At 44.9% G+C, this 26,260-nt stretch overlaps 1 protein-coding gene across 1 annotated transcript in view; it reads right to left on the reverse strand.

Moving 5' to 3' along the window:
• LOC137533856 (CUB and zona pellucida-like domain-containing protein 1) overlaps nt 1–26,260 on the reverse strand; it is a 60,353-nt gene that overhangs the window by 25,204 nt on the left and 8,889 nt on the right. The window contains exons 3-7 of the mRNA XM_068255112.1: nt 15,365–15,676; nt 7,501–8,277; nt 2,702–2,855; nt 2,398–2,609; nt 1,250–1,388 (exon numbers count right to left, since the gene is read on the reverse strand). Coding sequence (XP_068111213.1) covers nt 1,250–1,388; nt 2,398–2,609; nt 2,702–2,855; nt 7,501–8,277; nt 15,365–15,676 — 1,594 coding nt within the window. The remainder of the gene's footprint in view (nt 1–1,249; nt 1,389–2,397; nt 2,610–2,701; nt 2,856–7,500; nt 8,278–15,364; nt 15,677–26,260) is intronic.

The raw sequence follows: 26,260 nt of genomic DNA on the forward strand, positions 1-26,260 counted from the left end.
CGCAGCAGCAGTCCATCAGTAATCACCACAAGCCACAAATGCAGCACATGCACAGCAGCAGCCCATCAGTGATCACCACAAGCCACAACTGCAGCACATGCACAGCGATAGTCCATGAGTGATTACCACAAGCCATAAATACAGCACATGCACAGCAGCAGTCCATCAGTGATTACCACAAGCCATAAATACAGCACATGCACAGCAGCAGTCCATCAGTGATTACCACAAGCCATAAATACAGCACATGCACAGCGATTGTCCATGAGTGATTACCACAAGCCATAATTACAGCACATACACAGTGGCAGTCCATTAGTGATTACCACAAGCCTTAACTACAGCACATGCACAGCGGCAGTCCATTAGTGATTACCACAAGCCTTAACTACAGCACATGCACAGTGGCAGTCTATCCATGATTTCCACAAGCCACAACTGCCGCACATGCACAGCAGCAGTCCATCAGTGATTATAAGGGATGGGACGAATCCACAATTTCTTCGAATCCGAATACGAATCCGAATCTAAAAAGGTTCTCGAATATCTCGAACCTTTCGAATCCCGAATCTAACGAACCTACCTGCCGCCAGCACAGAGCCGCAGACCTCTTGTTTCCTCCTCTGTTCCCTCTAGTAACCACTCGGCGCTTCAGTGATGACGCGTATGCAAAAGCGGATCACTAGGGGAAACAGAGGTGGAAGCAAGAGGTCTGCGGGTCTGCGGCTCTGCGCTGGCGGCAGGTAGGGAATCCAGGGCAGGTGTTAGGTGAGCCAATGCTCACATCTATGCAAGGGGCGAGCGGAGGAGGCGCGGGGGGGGGGGGTCGGAAGAGGATGAGCGGGGGATCGGCGGTTGCGCGGGGATGCAGCGGGATTCGGCGGATTCGTTAAGGGGGAAATTGCGTCGGGATTCGAATCCACGAATCTCGGATATTTCTCAATATTCGAGGGATTCGTGGATTCGCCGGATTCGCCGTCCGGTCCCACCCCTAGTGATTATCACAGACCACAACTGCAGCACATGCACAGTGGCAGTCTATTAGTGATTACCCCAAGCCAACAATCAGTTAGATGCATAACCATATGCTATTTGATATACAGTTTGTATTAACTTCCTTTTTGATTTGTGGACACTTCAATAAATACAAGGACAAAAAAAAAACCTGTAATCAGTAGTAGCACATAATGCTTCTAAATGTATGGCAGCAAAATATGTGCCTGAGCTGAGATTACATTTCTTTACTTACTTGAAACTGGAAAAATGGAGAAGAATGGTGTTATTGTGGGCAACATTTATATACCAGATGCATTGTTTTGTTTCATGGGACAGAGTGCTTGGTGAAAATATAATTCCTTGTGGGTCAGTCATAATTCCTCCACACACCTCTGAAATAATAATAATAAAAAAAAATAATAATCAAGGAAAGACAAGAGCAAGTTCCTACCACAGGTTATTTCCCCTTAAAAACCACAGGAATTTTCACATTTCACTCCTGCCATATATTCACTAATAACTTTATCCCTACTTATCACACCAAAATGATCTCTATATTGTTGTTTGTTTTTTTTTTCTTTTTACCACAAATTAGGCTTACACCATTTAAATTATATCCCTAGTACAATGTATGGTGATAATATTTTAAATACATTTTAAATAAATAAAGGTGTATTTTTCAGTTTTTTGTGTGCTTCTTTATACTTTATACTTATTCTTTATATATCCATGATTACAAGCCCTTATTTGCAAAAATAACAATAATATACACTCATGACATAGAGTACATAATAAAAAACCGTCCCTAGGTAACTATTTATGCATTTTTTTTATTGCTGTCACTTCTTTTTACAAGTTTTTTGGGGGGTAACTATGGGGGAAGTGAGTATAAGGGGTAAATAACTAATGGGTATTTATTTATTCATTTATTTATTTTAATCTATTCAACTTTTTACTTTGTCTTTTTACTTTTTAGGCACTGGATGTCCCCACACTATCCTGTGTACTGGATAGTATGCAGGAAGTAATATGTATGTATGTGTTTTTACTTTCATCCCTTTTCAGTCCCACACCGTCCTCCTGCGGTCTGCCGTTCAGCGGCAACCAGCCCCGGTAACTTACTCAGTGACATCAGTCCGGTTCTACTGCGCATGCGTAGTAGGACCGCGCATGTGCAGAAGACGGACACTGAACGTGACTGAGCAAGTTACTAGGGCTGATCGTGGCAGAAAGGCAGACTGCAGGTGGACAGCGTGGGACTCACACATGTTTATGGGGCGGGAGGAAGCCCCGGGTAAGTATCGATTCTTTCGTTTAGCTGATCTCTGGTTTTCTTTAAAATAACCTTTCTGATATCCTGAAAAGCCCCAATCAAACATTACTCTTTCACCAAAGTTTTACCGGTTGGAGGTTCTTTCCGTATTGAGTTATACTCCGCCATAAAACCTTTGCTCTGGCGGGATCCATCACTTCTGAACCTAAGAGTCAGTACATTAGATGATGAAGCGAAAAACTGTTTCCCTTCTCGACAGATTTTCTCAAGCACGGGGCTATCAGGATTTCCATCATGCAGGGTCAGATAATCTTGGTCACAGGTTGGGTTGCTTCCAAAGCTGTATAGAAAAAACGATAATAACAAAAGCTACAAGTAGTAGAACAACTAAACGAAAGATGCTAAATATAGCTAACTTTTCTTTATACTCACTCAATGCTATACATATGGAGATGTATAAATGTGTTTGGCTCTGTTTGAATAACCCAGGTACATAAGCTGTTGGGTGGATAATGGTTTGGATAGGAAGGGCTTGATATTGTGCCAGAGCTTTGGTTTAGTACACCCCCACAGGTGTAATTGGTTGCTGCAAAGAAGAATGGATAAGCTCGTGAGTTTTCTGATCCTTTGTACAATTTTCAGTCCTCAGCTGCTTTAAATAAAAAGTTTTGCTATTTGTTTGTTAAAGCTGAGCTTCAACTGTAAATTCTCGCATTAGTTTTAGACACAGTGCAGAAGGATAAGAACCTCTGTTAGGTTTTCCTAGATCAAGAAAGTGCAAATATCCCACCACTTCTTTAGGTAGCTGCCTACCATCAATTCTTAAGGTGAATACACACCAGCAGATGGGAATGATCATCAACAACATAATCGGACCTGTCAGTCGTTCAAAAATAAACGATCGCCATGGTGTCCTGCGTCGGAAAACATTGTTTAACAAATTTTCGTTAAAGGAGTCATCATGCAATATTAATATTAATGTAAATCCGATTTACTTACCTGGGGCTGGCTGTCCCAGCTGTCACTTCTCCCTTACTTCCCATGCCCGGCATAGGTAGCTACAGGTGCCTCTTAGTATTAGGTAGCAAGATGTACCATTAGTATTAAGTAGCTAGAGGTGCTCCTGACTCAAGGGAGATCTTGTCAGTGGAATGCAGAGAGCAGGGAGAGTAACCCCTCATTTATGCTCTGCTGAGGACTCTGCATAGGGAGGGAGGGAGGGAGGCGCTTGGGGAAGGGAGTTGACCGCCTTTCCATCATCAGGTGCCTGTAGCCACGTGGCTACAGTGCCTTATGATAAATCCGGACCTGTTATTTAGTTAAGTCATACATAGGTTGAAATAAATATGGAACTTATCTAGCAGGCTCTAGTTCCTGAAGGGTCACCATAATCCTTTGAATATACTACAATGTAGTGCAAAACCTTCATGCTCCCTTCTCGGGACATACAAATTGTTTACCTAGAAACTTCCAAACGCTATTGGCCATATTAGAAAGGGGTAAAAATATATTTTTGCTGTTACAATTCCTGGCTGTGTTTGGTAGCTTTTATGCAACTGTTGATCTGATCTGAAAGTCTATTCAGGGTGGGTTTTGTGGCTCATGTCATTTATGTATTGTAAGTAGAGATGGCCCGAACCTCCGATTTTTGGTTCGCGAACCGGGTTCGCGCAAACTTTCACGACCGCAATAGACTTTAATGGGGAGGTGAACTTTGAAAACTAGAAACATTTATGCTGGCCACAAAAGTGATGGAAAAGATGTTTCAAGGGGTCTAACACCTGGAGGGGGGCATGGATGAGTGGGATAGACGCCAAAAGTCCCAGGGAAAAATCCGGATTGGACACAAAGCAGGGTTTTAAAGGCAGAAATCACATTGAATGCTAAATCGCAGGCCTAAAGTGCTTTCAAACATCTTGCATGTGTATACATCAATCAGGGAATGTAATTAGAGTACTGCTTCACACTGACACACCAAACGCACAGTGTAACGCACCGCAAACAGCTGTTTGCGTAGTGACGGCCATCCTGGACTGGTGCGCACCATGGTGAGAGTGCAGGCCGTGGCGGTTTTCAAGCCCAAATGGTCGCCAGGCTGTGGTAGCTTAATGATAGAACAACAGTGACTGTCCAGCTGATGAAATTTGGTCTGTCCACAATGAAGCAACGACCTTATTATCTTCTTGTATGTAGGTAGGCATAGGTAGGTGCCCCCGTATAGGTAGGTAGGCATAGGTAGGTGTCCCAGTATAGGTAGATAGATATAGGTAGGTGCCCCAGTTGTTAGCAAGGCATAGGTAGGAGTCCCAGTATAGGTAGGTAGGCATAGGTAGGTGTCCCAGTATAGGTAGATAGGCATAGGTAGGTGCCCCAGTAGTTAGCTAGGCATAGGTAGGAGTCCCAGTATAGGTAGGTAGGCATAGGTTGGTGTCCCAGTATATGTAGATAGGCATAGGTAGGTGTCCCAGTATAGGTAGATAGGCATAGGTAGGTGCCCCAGTAGTTAGCTAGGCAAAGGTAGGAGTCCCAGTATTGGTAGGTAGGCATAGGTAGGTGTTCCAGTATAAGTAGATAGGCATAGGTAGGTGCCCCAGTAGTTAGCTAGGCATAGGTAGGAGTCCCAGTATAGGTAGGTGGGTGTCCCAGTATAGGTAGATAGGCATAGGTAGGTGCCCCAGTAGTTAGCTAGGCATAGGTAGGAGTCCCAGTATAGGTAGATAGGCATAGGTAGGTGCCCCAGTAATTAGCTAGACATAGGTAGGAGACCCAGTATAGGTAGGTAGGTAGGCAGGTGTCCCCATATAGGTAAGTAGGTGCCCCAGTAGTTAGGTAGGCATAGGTAGGTGTCCCAGTATAGATAGTTAGGCAGGGCCTGGCTGGCACAGTAATAGCAATTACCAAGGTCCAGCTGCAACAGATAGGGCTGTATCAATGTCAGTGGGCAACACAAAAAAAACACATCAGGAGAACATTAGCTCTCAAAAGAGCAATAACAATCAGCCAGGAGCAAGCTAACAAGCCTACAAGAGCCTAACTAATCGGCTACAATGTGACTGCTGACTGTGATTTAGAGGGTCAAAGTTGACCCTAATGGCGCACTATGGGCGCGAACAGAACTTCCGGAAAAGTTTGCGTTACATGGCAAACGCGAACCACCGGAAGTTCGCCTGGAACCGTTCGCCTTGCTGGAGGTGAAGGTGGTCAGAGGAGGGATCAGTGCTACCTATACATTTGCCTCACACTAGCATTGACCTCACGTATCTCTAAGGGTCCTCTCTATCCCCCTCAAGAGAGATGGTAACTACAATCTAGACAATCTAGCAGAGAATGGGTTATTTTGCGTATGCCCATATCTATTCTTTAATTTATTAATGAATAGTTATGTTTTAAATGTACACATACTGTTTTGTCAAGTTATTGATACTGTTCTGCTTGTCACCCCCCCCCCCCCCCCATTCCCTGTAGTTCCCCACCCTAAGATACAACTATGCCCCAAGTAGTGATGGTTGTATCTAGGAGAATTCATGGAGAAGCATGTGATCAGTTTGGTCAGGTGATAGATATGTAAGTATCTGATTTGCTAGTCATGATGATGGGCTAAAGCAGGATGTGATCACAGCAAATCAGAGCTTTGAAAATCTATCAGCTGATCAAACAAATCACAGGCTTCGACATGAGTTCTCCTAAACATGATCATCACTGGCCCCAAGCACACAGTACCAGTCAATGCATAAGAAAACTTGAGTACTGTGCTATAGTACTTAGTCTTCCATTAAAGGCAGAGGTCTGATCTCACGGTCCATTGTTGGTCAGAATAATAATGGACTCATTGTGGGTCCCTTTTCCTTAAAGTACATCATCTTCCCACTTCACTCCTCTTGTGTTTAGGAATCATACCATCATTACTGAGCACAATGTCCAAGTGTGGTCTCCAGGCCACACTCCCCCACAGCATAAAGTGTGCACTTTACTTGGCTTGAAGATGGCTGTATGCCCGAACCAACTCTTGGCCGATGTCTGCTGCCGTGATGTTTGGACTTTTTATATGATGGTGATGTTTGTCTACCCAACTGCTATAAATACTCCATGTGCTTGGGGTTGGGGACTAGGCTTTCGATGGACATTGACCATCTTTGGCGGTTATCATATTACTGGATTGTCCCTGTGACAGCTCATGTATTTTAATGTTTATGATGTTGAAGATTTTTGTAATAAAGATTTCTATGAGTTTTGGAAGAAATCCCTGAGTGTGCTGGTCCTTGTGGACATCATTACTGAGCACATACATGACAAAATAACTTATGAGGAACTTTGTTCACTAAAAAGTTCAAATATAAAATATATTTAGTAAAAATACTTAGCTGAAAATGCTACTCACATCATGTGTCCTACAGAACTAGGACCCAATATACAATAAAGTGCCTTGCTTAATTGCGCCACATCTAGTGATCACATATATATGGTCGTATGCTCTCAATTCCAGCCACAACCTCTCCATTATTATTCTGAACAACTGTGGACTGTGAGACCAGACCTCTATCTACGATGGAAGGCTAGTCAAAAGAAGTCATGATAAAGAATAGAAGATACCCTAGCTTACTTCCTTTTAAAAAATGCTAAAAATGCTAGTTGCCTGGTTGTTGTGGTCAATGGTCATCAACTGCCTAGGAGAAAACAGGAGAAGTATGCAGAATTGCAGATCAGATGTTCCAGCTCCACCTAGAATCCACAGATTGAATTTGTGCTGCAGATGTTTGTCTCAGTAGGACAACCGGGCAAGTGACATTGGCCTCAATTCACTAAGCTTATCTCCTGTCTTTAATAACGTTTCTAGAGTTATCACCAGGGTGATGAGGCATGTTGTATTCAGGAAACATTTTACCTCAGGCAAACCTAAAGTTAACTCTTCTGTCTTTAAGTTAACTCTTCAATCCTTAAAATAACTCCAGAGTTAAAGACAGGTTGTTAATTAACTGTGTGTGAAAATAACTACAGAGGAGGTAACTTAACTACAGAAGAGGTAACTTAAGGAATGAAGAGATAAGATAACTCTCTTACTGTGTGGAGGTAAGTTTTCTCTTGCCTTATTATCTCCAGCATGATCTTAGTGAATTGAGGCCATTCTGTGTTCCTTCTCAAATAAAGTCTCCTTTAATTGCTGCCTAAATTTCCGCTAGAGATTCCTGTCACAGAAAAAATGCAGGAAATGTTAAAGTAGCATTTTTACATACAAGGAGTTGTGCTTGCAGTAGTTGTAGTCTCTGTAGTAGTTGTAGTTGCTTCACTCATTGCAGTAGTTGTAGTCTCTGTAGTAGTTGTAGTTGCTTCAGTCATTGCAGTAGTTGTAGCCTCTGAAGTAGTTGTAGTTGCTTCAGTCATAGCAGTAGTTGTAGTCTCTGAAGTAGTTGTAGTTGCTTCACTCATTGCAGTAGTTGTAGCCTCTGAAGTAGTTGTAGTTGCTTCAGTCATAGCAGTAGTTGCAGTCTCTGAAGTAGTTGTAGTTGCTTCAGTCATAGCAGTAGTTGTAGTCTCTGAAGTAGTTGTAGTTGCTTCAGTCATAGCAGTAGTTGTTGAAGCAGGGGTGGTGATATAGGTTGAACTGACTATATCAGCAGATGCGGCAGTAGTAGGATCATCACTAGCCATTGTTGGAGCTGAAGTAGTAGTGATTTCAGTCACAGCAGGGGTGGTGCTATAGGTTGTTGAACTGGCTATATCAGTAGTTGTTGTAGTAGGATTATCACTAGCCATTGTTGTTGTTGAAGTAGTGGTAGTGATTTCAGTCACACCAGCAGTAGTAAGAATGGTTGTTGTACTAGGTAAAGTAGTAATACCACTGGTAGGATTATTATTGCTAGTTGTTGCAGAAGTCAAAGTTGTAGAAGGAGCAGTAGTTCTAGCAGTACTCGCTGTTCTGGCAGCGTTACGATAGGTAGAAGCTGTAGTTGTGCGAGGAGGAGTAGTAGTAGGGGTAGTAGTAGCAGCATTATCTGTACTGGAACCTGAACCTGGTAGGAAAAACATGTATACATTTAATTTCAAAACAACACAGCTTGTTTGAGCTTTGTTTAGTCAGTCCAACAAGCAATACATACACCTCAAAATAATTTGTTCTAGTATATGACTTGCTGGGCCTCTGAGGAAGGGGCTAAAGAATGCGCAACTGGCACAACTGCAAGTAACAGGAATTTCTTCAAAGCATCAAGACCAGCATCCTACATATTTCCATAGGGTATCATTAAAATTAGATATAAATATTTAATTATATGTAATTTTATGTTTTGGTTTGGTTTTAGAAGTATTATGAACTGAGTGTACAAATGATGCCTCTCCCTGTAACAATATATATCAGGTTATCACAGACTAGGGTGACTAGGTGTATTTTTTTATTTTATTAAAGTGAACCCGATGTGACATGACGAGATAAACATGTACAGGGGAAAACATAACCAGGCTGTTTTACTTGCTATATTTTGCTGGCTGAAAGAGTTAATTTCTAGGCATGGAAGTGACAGCTTCTGTCTTGTTTACCATATTCCCGACAAGACAGATAAGGTTTTACTGTAGGGGAGTCCAAAGGGTCATCAGCTGTGCTCTGTTTTATAGTTTAAATATAGTATGTGGTTTGGAATTGCAAATATGACAATATGATGCAATGTTATAAAAAAAAACGATATTACTGAAAATAAAAATATGAGACTTTTTTTTTTTTTTTGCTACTATTGTTCTATTCCTTATCCATACTACACATACAATTCATTATGAGTTTTTTACGCTTCAGCTTTGTTTTAAAGGGAATCTGAAGTGAAAATAAACTTATGAGATAATGATTTGTATTTGTAGTACAGCTAAGAAATAAAACAGGAGCAGAGACATGAGTATAATATTGTTTCCAGTACAGGAAAAGTTAAGAAACTCCAGTTGTTATCTATGCAAAAGAGCTTCATTGAGCTCCACGACTTTCAAAGTGGCAGAGAGCTCTGTCTTCTGAAGCTTTTATCTCAACTGCCTGTCACTGTGTTTTGTCTTTTCTGGAGAAAAGTTTAAAAGGTCACACTAGCCTGCTCTGTGAAATCATGTAGAATGCTGAATGTAGTGTGTAAACTGCAAATATTAGAGAATGATGCAAAACTATATAACTGAAAATAAAAATATAAGATTATTTCTATTAATTATCCGTACTACACAACCAATTCATTATATCATATTTTTTGCTTCAGTGTCACTTTAAGGCAGGCATAATAGACAGTAGAAAACTACTCTTTATTTGCCTATATAGTTATTCTACACTGGTTGATGCATGGGCAGATCGACCATGAGGTGGATCCCACCCTGATCGAATCTGACCAGAGAGGGACGTACTACTCATACAATTCATTATATCATACGTTTTTTTTTTCTTCAGTGTCAATTTAAAGTACATTATCATATTTGCTTTTGTGCATAAGTATTATTATTTATTTAGAAATTACAAGTTTCCTAAGCACACGTTTTTGCGGGATACTATATGTATGCTAGGTGTGTATTGTATCCCACAAGTGGGGCTTGCACTCTCTTGCAGGTAGGCAGTGACACTTATCTGTTTTTAAGTAGCGTTGTTCATTTCCTTGCCATGTACTAATTTAATTCATTTTTGTACAGCTGCTCCCACTTAACAGCCATGCTTTTGGTGTATATGCAGAGCTTCTATTTGGGTTCAAGGTGCGTTTGCAGTTTCTGGGGGGGCTCAGCGCACCTCTGATTGTAGGCCATTCGGAAGCGGCCTGGTGATGCTCTGATCCACCCAGGGGTGTAACTAGAAATCACTGGGCCCCCCTGCGAATATTTGGATGGGGCCCCCCCCATAGGTGCCAAATAATCGTAATGGGGCAGCGTTTCACTGTAAATTAATTGTAAAGTGGGCAGCATTTTACCAGACAATCGTAATGTGGGCCAGAAAATCGTAATGTGGGCAGAGTTCACCAGAAAATCGTTATGTGGGCCTTTAGAAAATCATAATGTGGGCAGAGTTCACCAGAAAATCGTAATGTGGGCAGAGTTCACCAGAAAATCGTAATGTGGGCACCAGTCACCAGAAAATCTTAACGTGAGCAGCAGTCACCAGAAAATTGTAACGTGGACAGCATACACCAGACAATCGTAATGTGGGCAGCATTCACCAGAATATCGTAATGTGGGACAGAAAATCGTAATGTGGGCAGAGTTCACCAGAAAATCGTAATGTGGGCAGCGTTCACCAGAAAATTGTAACATGGACAGCATTCACCAGACAATCGTAACGTGGGCAGTGTTCAACAGAAAATCGTACTGTGGGCCAGAAAATCGTAATGTGGGCAGCAGTCACCAGAAAATCCTTATGTGGGCAGCAGTCACCAGAAAATCTCAATGTGGGCAGCAGTCACCAGAAAATCGCAATGTGGGCAGCAGTCACCAGAAAATCCTAATGTGGGCAGCATACACCAGAAAATCGTAATGTGGGCAGCAGACACCAGAAAATCGCAATGTGGGCAGCAGACACCTGAAAATCGCAATGTGGGCAGCAGACACCTGAAAATCGCAATGTGGGCAGCAGACACCTGAAAATCGTAATGTGGGCAGCAGACACCAGAAAATCGCAATGTGGGCAGCAGTGACCAGAAAATCGCAATGAGGGCAGCAGTGACCAGAAAATCGTAATGTGGGCAGCAGACACCTGAAAATCGTAATGTGGGCAGCAGACACCAAAAAATCGCAATGTGGGCAGCAGACACCAGAAAATCGCAATGTGGGCAGCAGACACCTGAAAATCGTAATGTGGGTAGCAGACACCTGAAAATCGTAATGTGGGCAGCAGACACCTGAAAATCGTAATGTGGGCAGCAGAAACCAGAAAATCGCAATGTGGGCAGCAGTGACCAGAAAATCGCAATGTGGGCAGCAGTGACCAGAAAATCGCAATGTGGGCAGCAGTGACCAGAAAATCGCAATGAGGGCAGCAGTGACCAGAAAATCGTAATGTGGGCAGCAGGCACCTGAAAATCATAATGTGGGCAGCAGACACCAGAAAATCGCAATGTGGGCAGCAGTGACCAGAAAATCGCAATGTGGGCAGCAGTGACCAGAAAATCGCAATGTGGGCAGCAGTGACCAGAAAATCGCAATGAGGGCAGCAGTGACCAGAAAATCGTAATGTGTGCAGCAGACACCTGAAAATCACAATGTGGGCAGCAGACACTAGAAAAAAAATGCACCTGTTAAAAAAAAAACAATTCACTTACCTGACAGAAGTCTTCTCCTCTTCCGGCATCTGGCTCGCAGCTCCCCGAGTCCTCCTGCAGCACATCTCCCGCGCTGACAGGCAGAGTGCAGGGCTACGGCAAGATGGCTGCCGAAGCCCTGTACTAGAGACACAAATAGTCTCCAGTGCAGGGCTTCTTCGGCGGCCATCTTGCCGTAGCCCTGCTCTGCCTGCCGGAGACTATGCAGGCTACTGGAGCGGGGCTGCGGGGAATTAACTGGCGCAGCGTCTATTAGACGCTGCGGCCAATTGAGCACCTTGCTGGGGGTCCAGAGCAGCGCTCCCCCCACGCACAGTGAGCGGGCCCCAGAGCAGCCCCGGGCCCCCCTGCGGCTGAGGGAGTCGCATCCCCGGTAGGTACGCCGGTGGATCCACCTTTTGCACAATTTTCGATTTTACTTGGTAGCGCACCCAGGTTATGCATATGCATAGGTTAGGATTTAGTTAGTGTTAGGTCCCCTCCCATGTGAATCAGAATCAGAATTTATTTCACCAAGTACAACGGTGGATTGTACCCGGAATTGGTTTTGGCGCATACAGGGTCGTTGATGAAAAGAAAAAAACAAGACAATAGCATACGGTTAAGCATGGTGCATACGTAGACATGGTATAAGCATACATAGGACAACATTAACAGCTTGTGCGTACAATGAAGTAGAGCATCGTATACAGTTAAGCATGGTACATACGTATAAACAATAAAAGCAGAACAAAAATAAAAAGCAAAAACAAGAGCATTACAGCATACACATACAGTTAACGTAATACAAGCATAGCAATTACATACACTGATAGCAGGAACAGAAAAGAGTGGGACTGGAGGAGCAGCCTGAGAGCTGATATGAGCGCTGCCATTTTCGGCACTGGACGCTACACAGCGACACGCTCCCAACAAGACAGGTGCAACCGATTGTCCACGGAAAGTAGAGAGAAAGCAGAAGCAGCGGGGCATCATGATGGAGGCGGACAACAGAGTTTACTCGAACCAGGTTGCCCGAGGAGTAGCGCTTCTAATCACAAGTCCGCACGGCAGGGTACTGAGGGCGCAGACACAGTGGGGGTCCTGTGGTGCCAGGGGGGCACTTATGCCAGGCAGCAGTGGTGGACGTGGGGCCGGGGGGCACCTCGGCTGGGCAGCAATTGGTGGACATAGGGCCGGGGGCACCCTGGCTGGGCAGCAGTGGTGGACAGGCCAGGGCAGCATACCTCGTCTGTGGCTGCAATGGGGCAGCAACAGGCTCTCCATTTCCGCATGGCAGCGTGTCCGTTTCCATGGTGACTGGGGGAGCAGCTGCGATTAGGCCTCCTCTGCACGTGTCCCACGTTCTCATGCTGGCAACCTGATCTCTACCCGTGGTGGAGGGGGTCCGGCAGCACCAGCATTCCCGAGCTGCACAGACTGCGGGTCACCCGCCCAGTGATGGGGAGGTCTCTGGCGGTGTCCCTGGACGGCTGGTGATGGCGGCGTGAGTGACGGAGCAGAGCCCACGTGGCAGCCCCAGACATTTGAGAGCAGCCGAGTGCGGTGTGGAGCCGCCGCTGCCCCTCTATGTGGTCCCGGCAGGAGAGGCAGAAACATGTGCTGCGTGGAGGCGGCGCTGCATGCGGCGTCCCGGCTCCCCTGGCTCCAGAGCGGTGTTCCGGCTCCCCTGGCTGCAGCGAATTCCCCCAGGTCAGGCGATCCCCACCCCGCAGCGGAGCAGAGCACGCGACCTCCCGATCCTCCAGCAGCCCGCGGGGCACATCCGAGTCCCGTGGGTGGAGGTGGTCGGGAGGTCGCCAGCGGGGGAGTTAGGGGGAAAAAGAGAAAAAGACCGGAGCCCTGTGGCCGTGGCGTCCTCACCCGGCGCGATCTTGATCTGAGGATGACTTCTCCACAGTGGGAGGGACGAGTACTTAACAAGTTGCATGCAAGCTGTTACAGGAAACCAACATCCTCCAGTGGTAGACAGGTTATGTGTATGCTAGGTGTGTATTTTATCCCACAAGTGGGGCTTGCACTCTCTTGCAGGTAGGCACTTATCTGTTTTTAAGTAGCACTGTTCATTTCCTTGCCATGTACTCAGAGAAGTGTTTTTATACTTACTCACTTGATACAATTAAATACAAGATAACATTATCTCCAGTTCAGCTGCATCCAGCTTACCAGGCATTGAGCTTTTCTGTCCTGTTTTTGAATGCTGTTCTAGTAAAAAAAAAAAAATGCTGGTAGTGTGTATAATATGCTGTAAATAATGTTTTAGAGCAAAGAAGAATTGCTGGGTTTCATTCTGCTTTAAGGACCAATGGGAAAATCTGGTGAGAGCAGGGGTGTAACTAGATCCCCCCAGGGATCTAGTGCAGAAATTCTGAGTGGCCTCCCGCCCCCCCAGGGCCCATTTGGTGCCGTTTTGGGGGGCTGGAGGGGTCGCAGCATGAGGAGAAAGCCATACTGAACTTCAGGCGGGGAGGGGGGATGGTCCCCCCCTCCCTCACCTCGGGCTCTCCCCTCTGCGCTCCCCTCCAGCAACATGGGAGCCGCTGCGGGCAGCGGCAGCTACATACCTTCCGTGTGCTCCAGCGAGGACGTTCCTCTCGCTCTAGCCTCTGAAGCGACTTCCTGTATAAACAGGAAGTCGCATCAGACACTAGAGGGAGAAATGTCCTCGGAGAGCCCGAGGTGAGGAGGGGGGGGGGGGGGGGGGGGCGACCTCCATCATGAAAATGATGGAAGACAGAAATATACAAAGGATGGTGACATCATAAGAAAGACTTATATCGAGAAAAGACGTATACAGGTGAAAAAAGAAGGCCATAAATTAAATATTTATATTTTTTTAAGCAAAGGAAAATGCCACATCAAGACCGATATAAGTGCCACATCAAGACCATTTCACGGTGTGTTTTTACTCTTCACTTCTTTATTGTGGAGGTAGAATATGTTGGGCACCTATTACTGGCAGAAATTTGGGTGCCTATACATATTATTGCTATGAAATCTGAAGCTACCATAAGATTTCATAGCAGGTCGCCCCACGCCCCCAGATTTCACACTTAAAATGATAATTTGTATGAATGGGGCACCCATAATTATGTTTTTTGTGGGTTTGATAGTTATTGTTTTTGCAGGCATTTTTTTTGTGGGTAAAGAGAGGGTTGAGGTTTTAAGATTAGCTGGGGAGGGGGTGGTTGGCTAAGGTTAGCCGCGGGGGGTTGGGGTTGGTTAAGATAAGCAATAGCCGGGGTGGTTAAGGTTAGTCGTGGGAGGGGTGGTTAAGGTTAGGCATCAGTAGAGGGGGGGTTCAATGTGAGAATAGGGTGGATTTAGTTGTAGTAAAATATCAGTATTATTTACCGATATTTTACTATCGTGATTTACACTTTCAAAATGTAGAATATTGGTAAATGTACTCATTTAACTCAGAAAAAGCTAGAGTGAAGTAATTTTCAACTGTGAGGATTTATAAGGAAAAATGCTAATTTCCAGGGCCGGGCCGAGGCATAGGCTGGAGAGGCTCCAGCCTCAGGGCGCAGTGTAGGAGGGGGCGCACAATTTATTCAGCTGTCATTCCTAATTGTGTTTGAAGCAGAAAGAAATAAGAAAAGGGGATACATAGCAGTGACTGTAAGCCAGATAAGTAAGCCAGATAACTAGATATTAAGGTGTTGGAGAGGTTGTGGACCCTGTGGCCCTCTTAGTCGAATAGCAATCAGTGTGTGACAGCTGGGGTGGGAGGGATGGAGGGGCGCACTTTGGTGTCTCAGCCTTGGGTGCTGGAGGACCTTGTCCCTGCTCTGCTGATTTCTATAAATATTCCTTCTGAAATGAAACTTCATACCTGAACAGGTGACTCCGGCGTCCTCGGCGTGGTTACAGTTGGTAATTCCCACTCCGCGGTGGGGGCAGTTCCACAGCTCCGTTTCATTTCCTAAACATCTCACATCATCTAATACAATAGAATTAGCGCCTTGCCCAAAGTAGGCACCCATGTGAAAGGAAACAGCCTTGCCGCATCCCATTTGGCGGCACACTACTGCTGCATCCTCCAGACTCCAGTAATCATCGCACACTGTTCCCCACTTTTCTCTGAAATAGATCTCCACACGACCAGCACACGGGCTACTTCCATTTACCAGTCTCAGAGCCAAACCTGAGAAAAGAAAGAACACAATGGGCCTAATTAACAAAACAACCATCAGTGCATGTGGAATGTGTAAACCTATAAGGGCCCGTGCACACTAGGGCGTTTAGCACTAGCGCAATTGTAACTATATGGCAGTGATCTCACTGCTGCAATTGCCGCCGATCATGGGCGTTTCGCGATTAGTGCCAATCGCAAATTGTGTTGTCTGCTGCATTTTCCCGTGATTTTGGAGCGATCACGATCATTGGGAATCCCGAGAGTGCACAGTGATTTTATTGCGCTAATAGCGGTAAAATCACCCGTGCAAAACGGTAGAGCCAAGCGCTACCGTTTTGCCACTTTCAAGTGTGGATGGGCCCTAAAGGTAGGCATAATAACCAATAAAAAACAACTCATTATTGCCTATATACAGTACAGACCAAAAGTTTGGACACACCTTCTACTACCTCTTGAAGCTCATCAAGAGAATGACAGGAGTGTGCAAAGCAGTAATCAAAGCAAAAGGTGGCTACTTTGAAGAACCTAGAATATGACATATTTTCAGTTGTTTCAGACTTTTTGCTTATGTACTATACTTCCACATGTGTTAATTCATAGTTTGGATGCCTTCAGTGTGAATCTACAATGTTTATAGTCATAAAAATAAAGAAAACTCTTTGAATGCGAAGGTGTGTCCAAACTTTTGGCCTGTACTGTATAGTTATTCTACACTGGTTGATGTATGGGGCAGATCGACTGTGAGATAGATCCCTCTTTGATCAAATCTGATCAGAGAGGGATCTGTTGCCTGCCCATACACTGCACACCAATTTCCAACAGATTTTAGCGTGAAATCTGTCAGAAATCGGCCTAGCGCCCCTGCCGCCGCCTACATTTAAAAATGGCACGAGTAAATGTGAGTGTAGGCTGAATTTGAGAGATAGCTCACCCTGCTGCAGCCAAACTCCTCCCCGCGCTAAATACTATTGCCAGAGACCGAATGACCTTGTTTTTTTTAAATTTGAGCTCCAGGTATTGCCGATGCCCCCAAATTAGTTACTGAGCACCACTATAGCTGTCATTCTCATTACAGCCTATGGGTGTGGCCAAATGATGGGCGTAGGGCTGCGCCAGATTGATTCGCAGCTGTGATGTCACACATGTGCCAGTGCCACATGGTACAGATGGTTACAGAGACGGTGGACACCGGAGGAAGCCAGGGGTCCCACCGGGAAGAGGTGAGACACCCTGCTTCAGGCTTACCAATCCCTCTCACCCCAAACCAGCTAATTTCAGTGCATCGTTGCGCTAATTGTTTCAGCGCCAGCTTTGCTTGTCTGGTTTGGGCACTGCATTAGTAAAAAAAAGTAAATTGTCTACCGGCAATAGCCAGTACCCAAATTACCCCTCCTTTTGGTCCTGAGAGTTTGTGCAGGGACAGGGTGAGACATTTTTCGGCTTCGCCCTGCGCAGAGATGGGAATAAATAGACTGTCCTCACCCCAAAACTCCCATGGTAGTGATACTCACCTCACCCAGCAACCATTAGCTGCTTTATAATGCGTGCCTGACACCCTGATGTATGGATGGGGAAGAAGGATGTAGTGTTTCCTGTCGTTCTCACCATCCACAGAAGTAAACCAATTAAACTATTCTTTTCATTGATGGACAAACCAGTCACTATAATGAATAACCCAGTCAACCATAGTCACATGGTGAAGATAGGTGGCTAGTGCATTTGCAAATACTGACTTTACTTTGAGGGAGCTGGAAAATTAGCTGGTCTCTGGCACATAATGAGGTTCTTTTTTTGAATGAACACCTGAGTCACCTTCTGTCATCTCTGTAAAGACGTTTTTAAAGTACACCTGAACTGATATGAAAGCTGAAATGTATTTTATTTTAAACAATGCAAATTGCCTGGCTGTCCTGCTGATCTTCTGCCAATACTCTTAGCCTGAACAACCATGTAGATCAGATGTTTCTGACAAAAATCTGACTAGACTAGCTGCATGCTTGTTTCAGGTGTGCAATTCAGATGCTACTGCAGCCTAAGAGCTCGGCAGGACTTCCAGGCAACAGGCTTTGTTTAAAAGGCAATAAATATGCAGCCACCAGTTCCCTCACAGTTTAAAGGGGCCTGGAACAGAGAAAATTATCGGAATCTGGACTTACCTGGTGCTTCCTTCAGGCCCCCTAGCTCACGAGGTCCTTCGGCGTCCTCTGGGTCCCCTCCAAGGTCCCGCTGGCGACTTTGTTAACCCAGCGATTTCGGTCGAAGTTGCACATGCGCAGCCCGTTTATTTTCTTAGATATCATTTATTTTCTTTGTTCAGGGTCCCTTTAAGTGTACTTTAAGATTTAGCTTGTAGGTTTGATTTTTTTTTTTATGTCCTTTCAGATACACTTTAATAAGCAGCAATAGAATGAAAGGTTAGTCTACTATTTGCAGCACACTGCAATATACAAGCCTTCTCTAATCTACAGTGGTGAAAGTACAGATAATGCCTTACTGGAATAGTTCCCTCTGGGTGCAGGTATCCCTATTAAAAAAAAAATAAACAAAAAAACCCAAAGATATATATTAGTTGGTTAAAATTTCTTCAAAAGTAAATTGCAAGTTGATACGACAAAACAAAAATAGATTAGCCGGTCTCAGATTCGTGCCATTTCTATGCCCATGATAAACTTGTGGGCATTTTAGATCAGCAGTCCAGATCCTTAAATTAGGTTATATTTACTTTTTTGAAAAATCGTTTTTCTGATTGATGGATCTATCGAATCATTTGATCGTTTTTCATTTAACTATAATGATATGTATACTATTAGGATATAAATGTATAACGCATAAGTATTCATTGTATTAACCTATAACGCTGTCGATACAGTTATACTGAGGAGCTCTTTCACTATTGTAGGCACTTTTATTGGCCTGATGAAGCGGGCTTGGACCCGCGAAATGCGTTGCCTGTGCTAAATAAAAATCTTTTGTCATATACAAGGATTTTGTTATTGAGGTAAGCCACCTCATATTATTTCCTCGATTTTAAGCTGTTTTTAGATGCTTTTATTTCAACCAGGGCGCCTCTTTACCTTCAATTGTGCAATTGTATAGAGAAAAATTGAATCAAACTTTTCTTTCCGTTGCCAAATCTCAAGAGTAAATAAAATGCCTGATTTCAGCATGGTGGAAATTTCTGTTTCCAATGTAAAACTCATTTAAAATAAATAAAGAACTGTGTGTGGTCACTTTTAAGATGTCCATTGATAGATGTAGCACACCTGCAAATTGCTGGGTGTTGCAGATTGTTGAGTGACCACTAGATGGTGCTGCTCTGCTGTTTAAAATATGATGTGATCATAGTTCTATTGACAGGCTCAGCTAGTCATTTTTTTTTTCACTGCCTGTTATCCACTTTGGTCATCAGGGGCATAATTGCTCTTCCCTCCAGTGTTGTACCTGCAGGATTTGATCTTTCCCAGGAATCTGCAAGACTTGGCCGGTGACGTCACATGTGCTCACATTGCCTCTCACATCACATGGACCGTGCTCACATTACATTGCTCAGTCAGCACAGTGACGTTTCAATCCTTCCTTTACCAAAAAATGGTCCCAAGCAGGGGAATCCAAAGCTATTACCTTTCCTGGGCCCCATTTCACCTTTATGCCTTTCTATAGTAACTCTGCATTTGCAGGCCACACACAAGGTCTTCAAGTGCTTGCTCTCTTCATTTTGTGTTACTTTTTTAAATTTTACATATAGGCAGGGCCGGATTTACCATAAGGCACGTGCCTACAGGCGTCTGATGATGGAAAGGCGGCTCACTCCACTCCACGAAATGCCTGCCTCCTTTCCTATGCAGCGTCTGGCTACCTAATGCTAAGGGGCACCTGTAGCTACCTATGACAGGCAAGGGAAGTAGGGGAGAGGTAACAGCTAGGCCAGCCAGCACACTTGCAGTGCAGTTCGGCGGCATTTGTGGGTTCATGGAGAGCGAAGACTAGGGTGCCAGGACATCTGTGCCTATAGGCTCCACTGATGTAAATCCAGGCCTGCATATAGGGCACACATTTTGCTATGGACATAGCCAAGATACCATCTCTACAGGCCTCTTGTACTACAAGATGTGGCATGAATGCAGAACAAAACACCTTCTCCACACCTGGCTTGAACTGAATAACAATTGTCTGCTGTTAGTCAATCATTTGCAATGCAAGTACTAGTCCAGAGATGGTTGCTGTCAGTAAATTAGTGGTTGTGCAGTTGTAGCTGCATGCACACACTCGTAGAGCATTGACATAACAAACACGTTAAATTGAATTCACTAGAAAAGGTTATTGCCGTGAACACAAACACGTGACTGAAGTAAAATTTACTAACATTTCTGGAATCCTTACTATGGTCTGCAGGATGTGACTTGAGTGAGAGCTACAAACTTTTGCTAACTGCGGTAATAACTTTCATGTCTAATAAATACAAGCCATTTTTTAAGATCACTCTTGCTGTCCAGTAGACTCAAGGAAAAAACAAGCAACCACGAACTGAAAATCAGCTCATTCAAACATTTATAGAATGTCATGATGTCTCATATTATAATTCTCATTTTTAAGGAAACCGAAACAGTTTGAATTAAAATGAGATTGACTTACCTGGGGCTTCTCCTAGCCCCTTGCAGCCGCCCTGTCCCACGCCGGTCCTCAACGATCCTCTGTTTCCCCGCTGCGGTTAAGTTTCAATTTTGACGACTCGGAGTCGGTGGGCCACTGCGACTGAGCAGCCCTGGCCATGCGTATCCTTCTTCGCGTTCCCCTCCGCAATAGAAGGCCAGGGCTGCGCAGGTGCAGTGGCCCGCCAACTCCAAGTTGGCAAAAAAAACGTTGCCGCGGTGGGGGAACAGAGGATCGTTGAGGACCGGCGTGGGACAAAGCGGCTACAGGGGGCTCGGAGAAGCCCCAGGTAAGTGACTCTAATTTTAATTCAAACGGTTTTGGTACACTTTAAGGGGTTAAAAATTGGGCGCAGGGTAAACCCGAAAAACCGCTCACCCTGCTCCTGCAAAGTCCCAGCAGCTTAATTACTAGTACTAATCCCCCTCCAGGCCACCATTGATTTTGGGGTAACACGCAATTCTGCTTCCAGCTATTGCCGAATCACACTGTATTGTAATTTGGGCACCATATTTTGATGGTGCCCAAATTACTGAATGAGCTATAGTCGTAATTCACATTACAACCGATGGCTGCACCAGCTGCACCTAAATGTCCAGCAACGTTTTTACCCGATTCGTCCAAAGAGCCACCCCCCTTACAGTATAGGTAACCAAAAAAAAACTTACAGAACAGGTAGCCAGAGAACCCCCAGTAAAGGTAGTAAAGGCCATCCAAGGCAATCTACTGATCTAAGCCTGCTTTGCTGACCATAGTTGTAAAACATTGTCACCATTCACCACTCGAGGTGAGCAGCTCTCTAGCGGGAGTGATAGAATGTAAAAAAAAAGATTGACGCACACAGGGAGCACATATTCCTTCCCTTTTCTATTCCTAACAGATGCAGTACACATTTTAAGAATGGTTACAGACCTGTGTTCCCTACCCCTGCTACACCATCTAGGTTGTTCATATGAGCTCCCCCCATAGTTGTCCAAGGGGTCCAACATCCTTTTTCTGCGTTTTAGGCGTCACGTCATCACAGGTCCAGCTGTTATCAAAGAGAGGGTACGCCTCGGAGGAAGAAGATGAGCCACTTGTGGATCCCAGGGAGATGACTTAACGTCAAGCTTCCCCAAGTACTCTGCGACAGTTTGGGCCAAGTGCTCTACAGCTAGCCTAGAGGCTCCTGTGCACACTATATTCTTGGCCGAGGCAATCCGTAATGGCAGTTTTAGGCCTATTTAATTTTAATCCAGCATATGTAGTTAATAATGGAGAAATGTTACAACATTTCAGTTTTCATTGCTGCATGTGTTTCCAGTTAGAAGGTCACTTTGACACTTTAATCGAATCTATTACACCCCCACCCACCACCAACAAACATATTTAATTTATTTCCTTTCAATGAGTTTGGACAGTTTACAATAATGATGGTACATTATTATTGGCTGGATAGTGTAATGGTTAAGGGCTCTGCCTCTGACACGGGAGACCAGGGTTCGAATCTCAACTCTGCCTGTTCAGTAAACCAGCATCTATTCAGTAGGAGACTTTGGGCAAGACTCCCTAACACTACTACTGCCTATAGAGCGCGTCTTTGTGGCTGCAGCTCTGGCGCTTTGAGTCCGCCAGGAGAAAAGTGCGATATAAATGTTCTGTGTTTGTCTGTGTTTGTTTGTTTACATACTGGAAGATTTCCATGCAAAGGGGTAAGCAGTGGTTCAAATGATGCTCAATAGGTTTCTGCTTAAATCTAGATCACCATGCCATCTATGTCCAAACAGGGAGGGATTAATTGGCTTGGCATATCGGACTGTAATCGACTTGTGTATGTTTAGCTTTGATTGTACGTTTTAGTTTAGATTGATTAGTTTGTCGTATGTTCATATTAAACACAGTTGTTCCACAGTGGTTCAAACCAAAACTAGCAATTAAAAATGGCAGAGTTTGCTGCCAGTCAATTCATTAGTCAAGGTGTTCACAATGAGTAACAAAGGCTCCTGCTCAGTGCAGCTAATTACTAGAGATGCCCGAACCTCCCATTTTAGGTTCACAAACCGGGTTTGAGAAACCTCCGCAAACGTTCGCGAACCTTCGCAAACATTTGCGAACTTGCAAACTTTCGTGAACCGCAATAGTATTCAATAGGGAGGCGAACTTTGAAAACTAGAAACATTTATGCTGGCCACAAAACTGATGGAAAAGATGTTTCAAGGGGTCTAACATCTGAGTTTTTGCATGGATGAGTGGGATAGATGCCAAAAGTCCTGGGGAAAAATCTGGATTTGACGCAAAGCAGCGTTTTAAGGGCAGAAATCACATTGCATGCTAAATTGGAGGCCTAAAGTGCTTTCAAACATCTCGCATGTTTATACATCAATCAGGAAGTGTAATTAGAGTACTGCTTCACACTGACACACCAAACTCACTGTGTAACGCACCGCAAACAGCTGTTTGTGTAGTGACATCCGTGCTGGACTGGTGCGCACCATGGCGAGAGTGCAGGTGATAGCGGTTTTCAAGCCCATATGGTCGCCAGGCTGAGGTAGCTCAATGACAGAACAACAGTGATTGTCCAGCTGATCGAATTTGGTCTGTCCACAATTAAACAACAACCTTTTTATCTTTGGTGTGCCACTCCCCCGAGACACTCATATAGCCGGCGGTCATTGCTTCATTGTGATACGCAAGCCCCTTCGCCATGGCAAGGTAAAGATCACGAAGGGGAATTGACACATGTACATGCCTTTTGTTTTGTTGTTGCAGCTGCAGTGCAGCCAGAAAAATTAGGCAGGCATGTACACGCACCAGAAAAATTATTATAGCTGCCGCTGCTAGCAGCTCCCTTAAAACTTCAGGAATCCGCCTGGAGTCCTGGTGGACCCTGTTGGTGGTGGCAGAGAAGGCAGTCAAGCGGCCTGCAGGCAGAGATGCTGTGTGGGGACCGACTTAGTCTTGGGGCAGGCAGTCACACGGCGTGCAGGCAGAGATGCTGTGTGTGGGGACTGACTTAGTCTTCGGGCAGGCCTGAGCGTGCTTTGCAGACCAGGCATCCGTGGTCAGATGGACCCTTGACCCAACGCTGTGTGCCAGAGATGTCACCACTTGCCTTTCAACATCAAGGTACAGTTTAGGTATCGCCTTTTTTGAGAAAAAACTGCGGCCTGGTATCTTCCACTGCGGTGTGTGGCTTTGCTTTTGTGTGCTGCTTTTCCTCAGGTGGTCATCCCATTGCAGTTTGTGCTTTGTAATCACGTGTCTTCATAAGGTAGTTGTCCCTACGTGGGTCTTGGTCTTTCCACAGCTCAATGGCAGAGAGTACAGATGGCATTGCTCTCATCTGAGGCAGACACACAAAAAAATTGCCACACCGCTGAGCCCTGGTGTGATGGCACTTTGGTGGTGGTGGCTGACTGAGTGTTAAGTGGGGTGCCAGAATAAGAGCAGGAGGAGGAAGATGTATCACGCTTCCATGCGGAAGCTGAGAAAGATGAGGTGTTCTGTGATAAATAGTCAACTACGTCCTGACAATATTGGGGGTTGATAGCACGTGCCTTCTTCTGAACACTGTACTTTGGTCGAGGGCCGCACGAAATCACGAAAGCGCGACCTTGAACAGACCTGCCAGGTTGCCTGCCTCTGGCTCTGCCTTTTGTTTTGTCCATATTGAGGGGGGGATGAAGTGAAAGGTATGCACTGACTTGACTAATACTATGTACGGTTACACAGGTGCAGTGACTGCTGGTACAACAATGTGCGGTTACACATGTGCAGTGAACAGGTTGCAGTGACTGGTATTAAAAATGTGCAGCTGCCTGTCTCACACACACACACACAGGTACCCTGAACAGGTGCAATGACTGGTGGTATTAACAATGCGTGCGCTCACGTAGGTATAGGTAGGTAGGTGCACTGAACAGTGAACAGGTGCAGTGATTGGGATTACAAATGTGCAGCTGCCTGTCACACACACACGGACTGCAATGACAGGTGCAATAACTGGTGATATTAACAATGCGTGCGCTCTCGTAGGTATAGGTAGGTAGGCGCACTGAACAGTGAACAGGTGCAGTGATTGGGATTACAAATGTGCAGCTGCCTGTCACACACACACGGACTGCAATGACAGGTGCAATGACTGGTAGTATTAACAATGCGTGTGCTCACGTAGGTATAGGTAGCTGCACTGAACAGTGAACAGGGGCAGTCATTGGGATTAACAATGTTCAGCTGCCTGTCACACACACAGGTAGTCACTGAATGTGCTGGGCCTGGCAGTGGCACAGTAGGAATTAAGGTGCCAAAGGCTAGCTGCGACTGACTGACAGGGTTGTATATAAATCAAGTGTGCCACACAAAAAAAATAGATCACAAGAACAACATTAGCGCTTAAAAGAGCTGTTGAGGGGTGCTTTTTTTTAGCAATAAGAATCAGCAAGGAGCAAGCTAACAAGCCTACAAGAGCCTAACTAAGCTTTCCCTATAGCTCTCTCTGCAGCAGCTCTCTCTTCTCTAATTCCTGCAGCCACACGAGTGAGTGAAAAGGCTGAGGCTGCATGCCTTTTATAAGGGAGGGTGGGGCTCCAGGAGGGATTGTAGCTTGATTGGCTACAATGTGCCTGCTGACTGTGATGTAGTAGAGGGTCAAAGTTGACCCCAATGATGCACTGTGGGGGCGAATTGAACTTCCGCAAAACTACGAACTTCCTGCGAACCGCGGTTCTCCGTGAACGCGAACCACGGAAGTTCGCCGGGAACCATTTGCCGGCGAACAGTTCGGGCCATCTCTACTAATTACTTCTAGAACAAGGTGGAGGATTCTGGACACAGTTTCGGTGTATACATTCAGTGTATGGGTGCCATGGTCCCAGTTTGAACTGTTATCTGTAGGCCATACACTGGTCGATTTGCCATCAGATCCGACGAACAGATAGATCCCTCTCTGATCGAATCTGATCAGAGAGGGATCGTATTGCCACCTTTACTGCAAACAGATTGTGAATCGATTTCAGCCTGGAACCGATCACAATCTGTGGAGCTGCTGCTTCCGCCGCCGACCCGCATACATTGCCTGCTCCGGCCGGCGCGAGTCCCCTGTCACCGCTGTCTTCTTCTCTGCTCCGGCAACTGAACTTCATGTCTAGGGGAAGTTTAAACAGTAGAGGGCGCTCTACTGTTTAAACTTCCTGCCGGGACAGGAAGTTCTGTGTAGCTCTGGAGCCCGAAGCAGAGAAGAAGACTAGGGGACTCGCGCCGGCTGGAGCAGGTAATGTATTACCCGCTGTATTGCGTCGGTCGTCGGGCATTCGAATGCACTCCCGACCCGCCTGCGACCGAGAAAAATCTTCCGCACGCATGGGTCGACGGGAATCGACGGGAACGATCGATTTTGGACGGAAATCAATCGTTCTGTCAGCGGTGTGCGCTGCGATTTCACAGCCGTTTTGGATCACTGTGATCGAAACGGCTGTATATCAGCGGGAAAATCGTTAGGTGTATGGGCCCCTTAAGACATTCTTAGCTCACTGCAGCTTGAAAAGGAAATGTAACTTCTCATATGTATCTTTTTTTTTTTTCTCTTTTTACCAGGAAAGCTTTATTTATAAGCATCAAAATCAACAATGAATACCATTACTAAAGTGAAAAAGCCAGTGGTAAACTTAAGCAATATACAAAGTGACAATGATAACAACAAAGATTGATCAGTTTTGAAGCTTTTCCTAAAGCAAACTACGTAGTGATGGCGTAATTGCATAGCTTAATCTATTGTCTTGAGGTGGCCACACAATATATAATTGTTTATGCATATTATTATTATTTTTTATTTATATAGCGCCAACATATTCCGCAGCGCTTTACAAAGCATAATAAGACGACAAGGGGAACATAGATACAACTAATAAATGAGTTCCAAGCAGCACAAATATTGTTACAAGAACAGTAAACATTAGGAGGATGACC

The sequence above is a fragment of the Hyperolius riggenbachi genome, chromosome 10, assembly GCF_040937935.1.
Source record: "Hyperolius riggenbachi isolate aHypRig1 chromosome 10, aHypRig1.pri, whole genome shotgun sequence".
NCBI lineage: Eukaryota > Metazoa > Chordata > Amphibia > Anura > Hyperoliidae > Hyperolius > Hyperolius riggenbachi.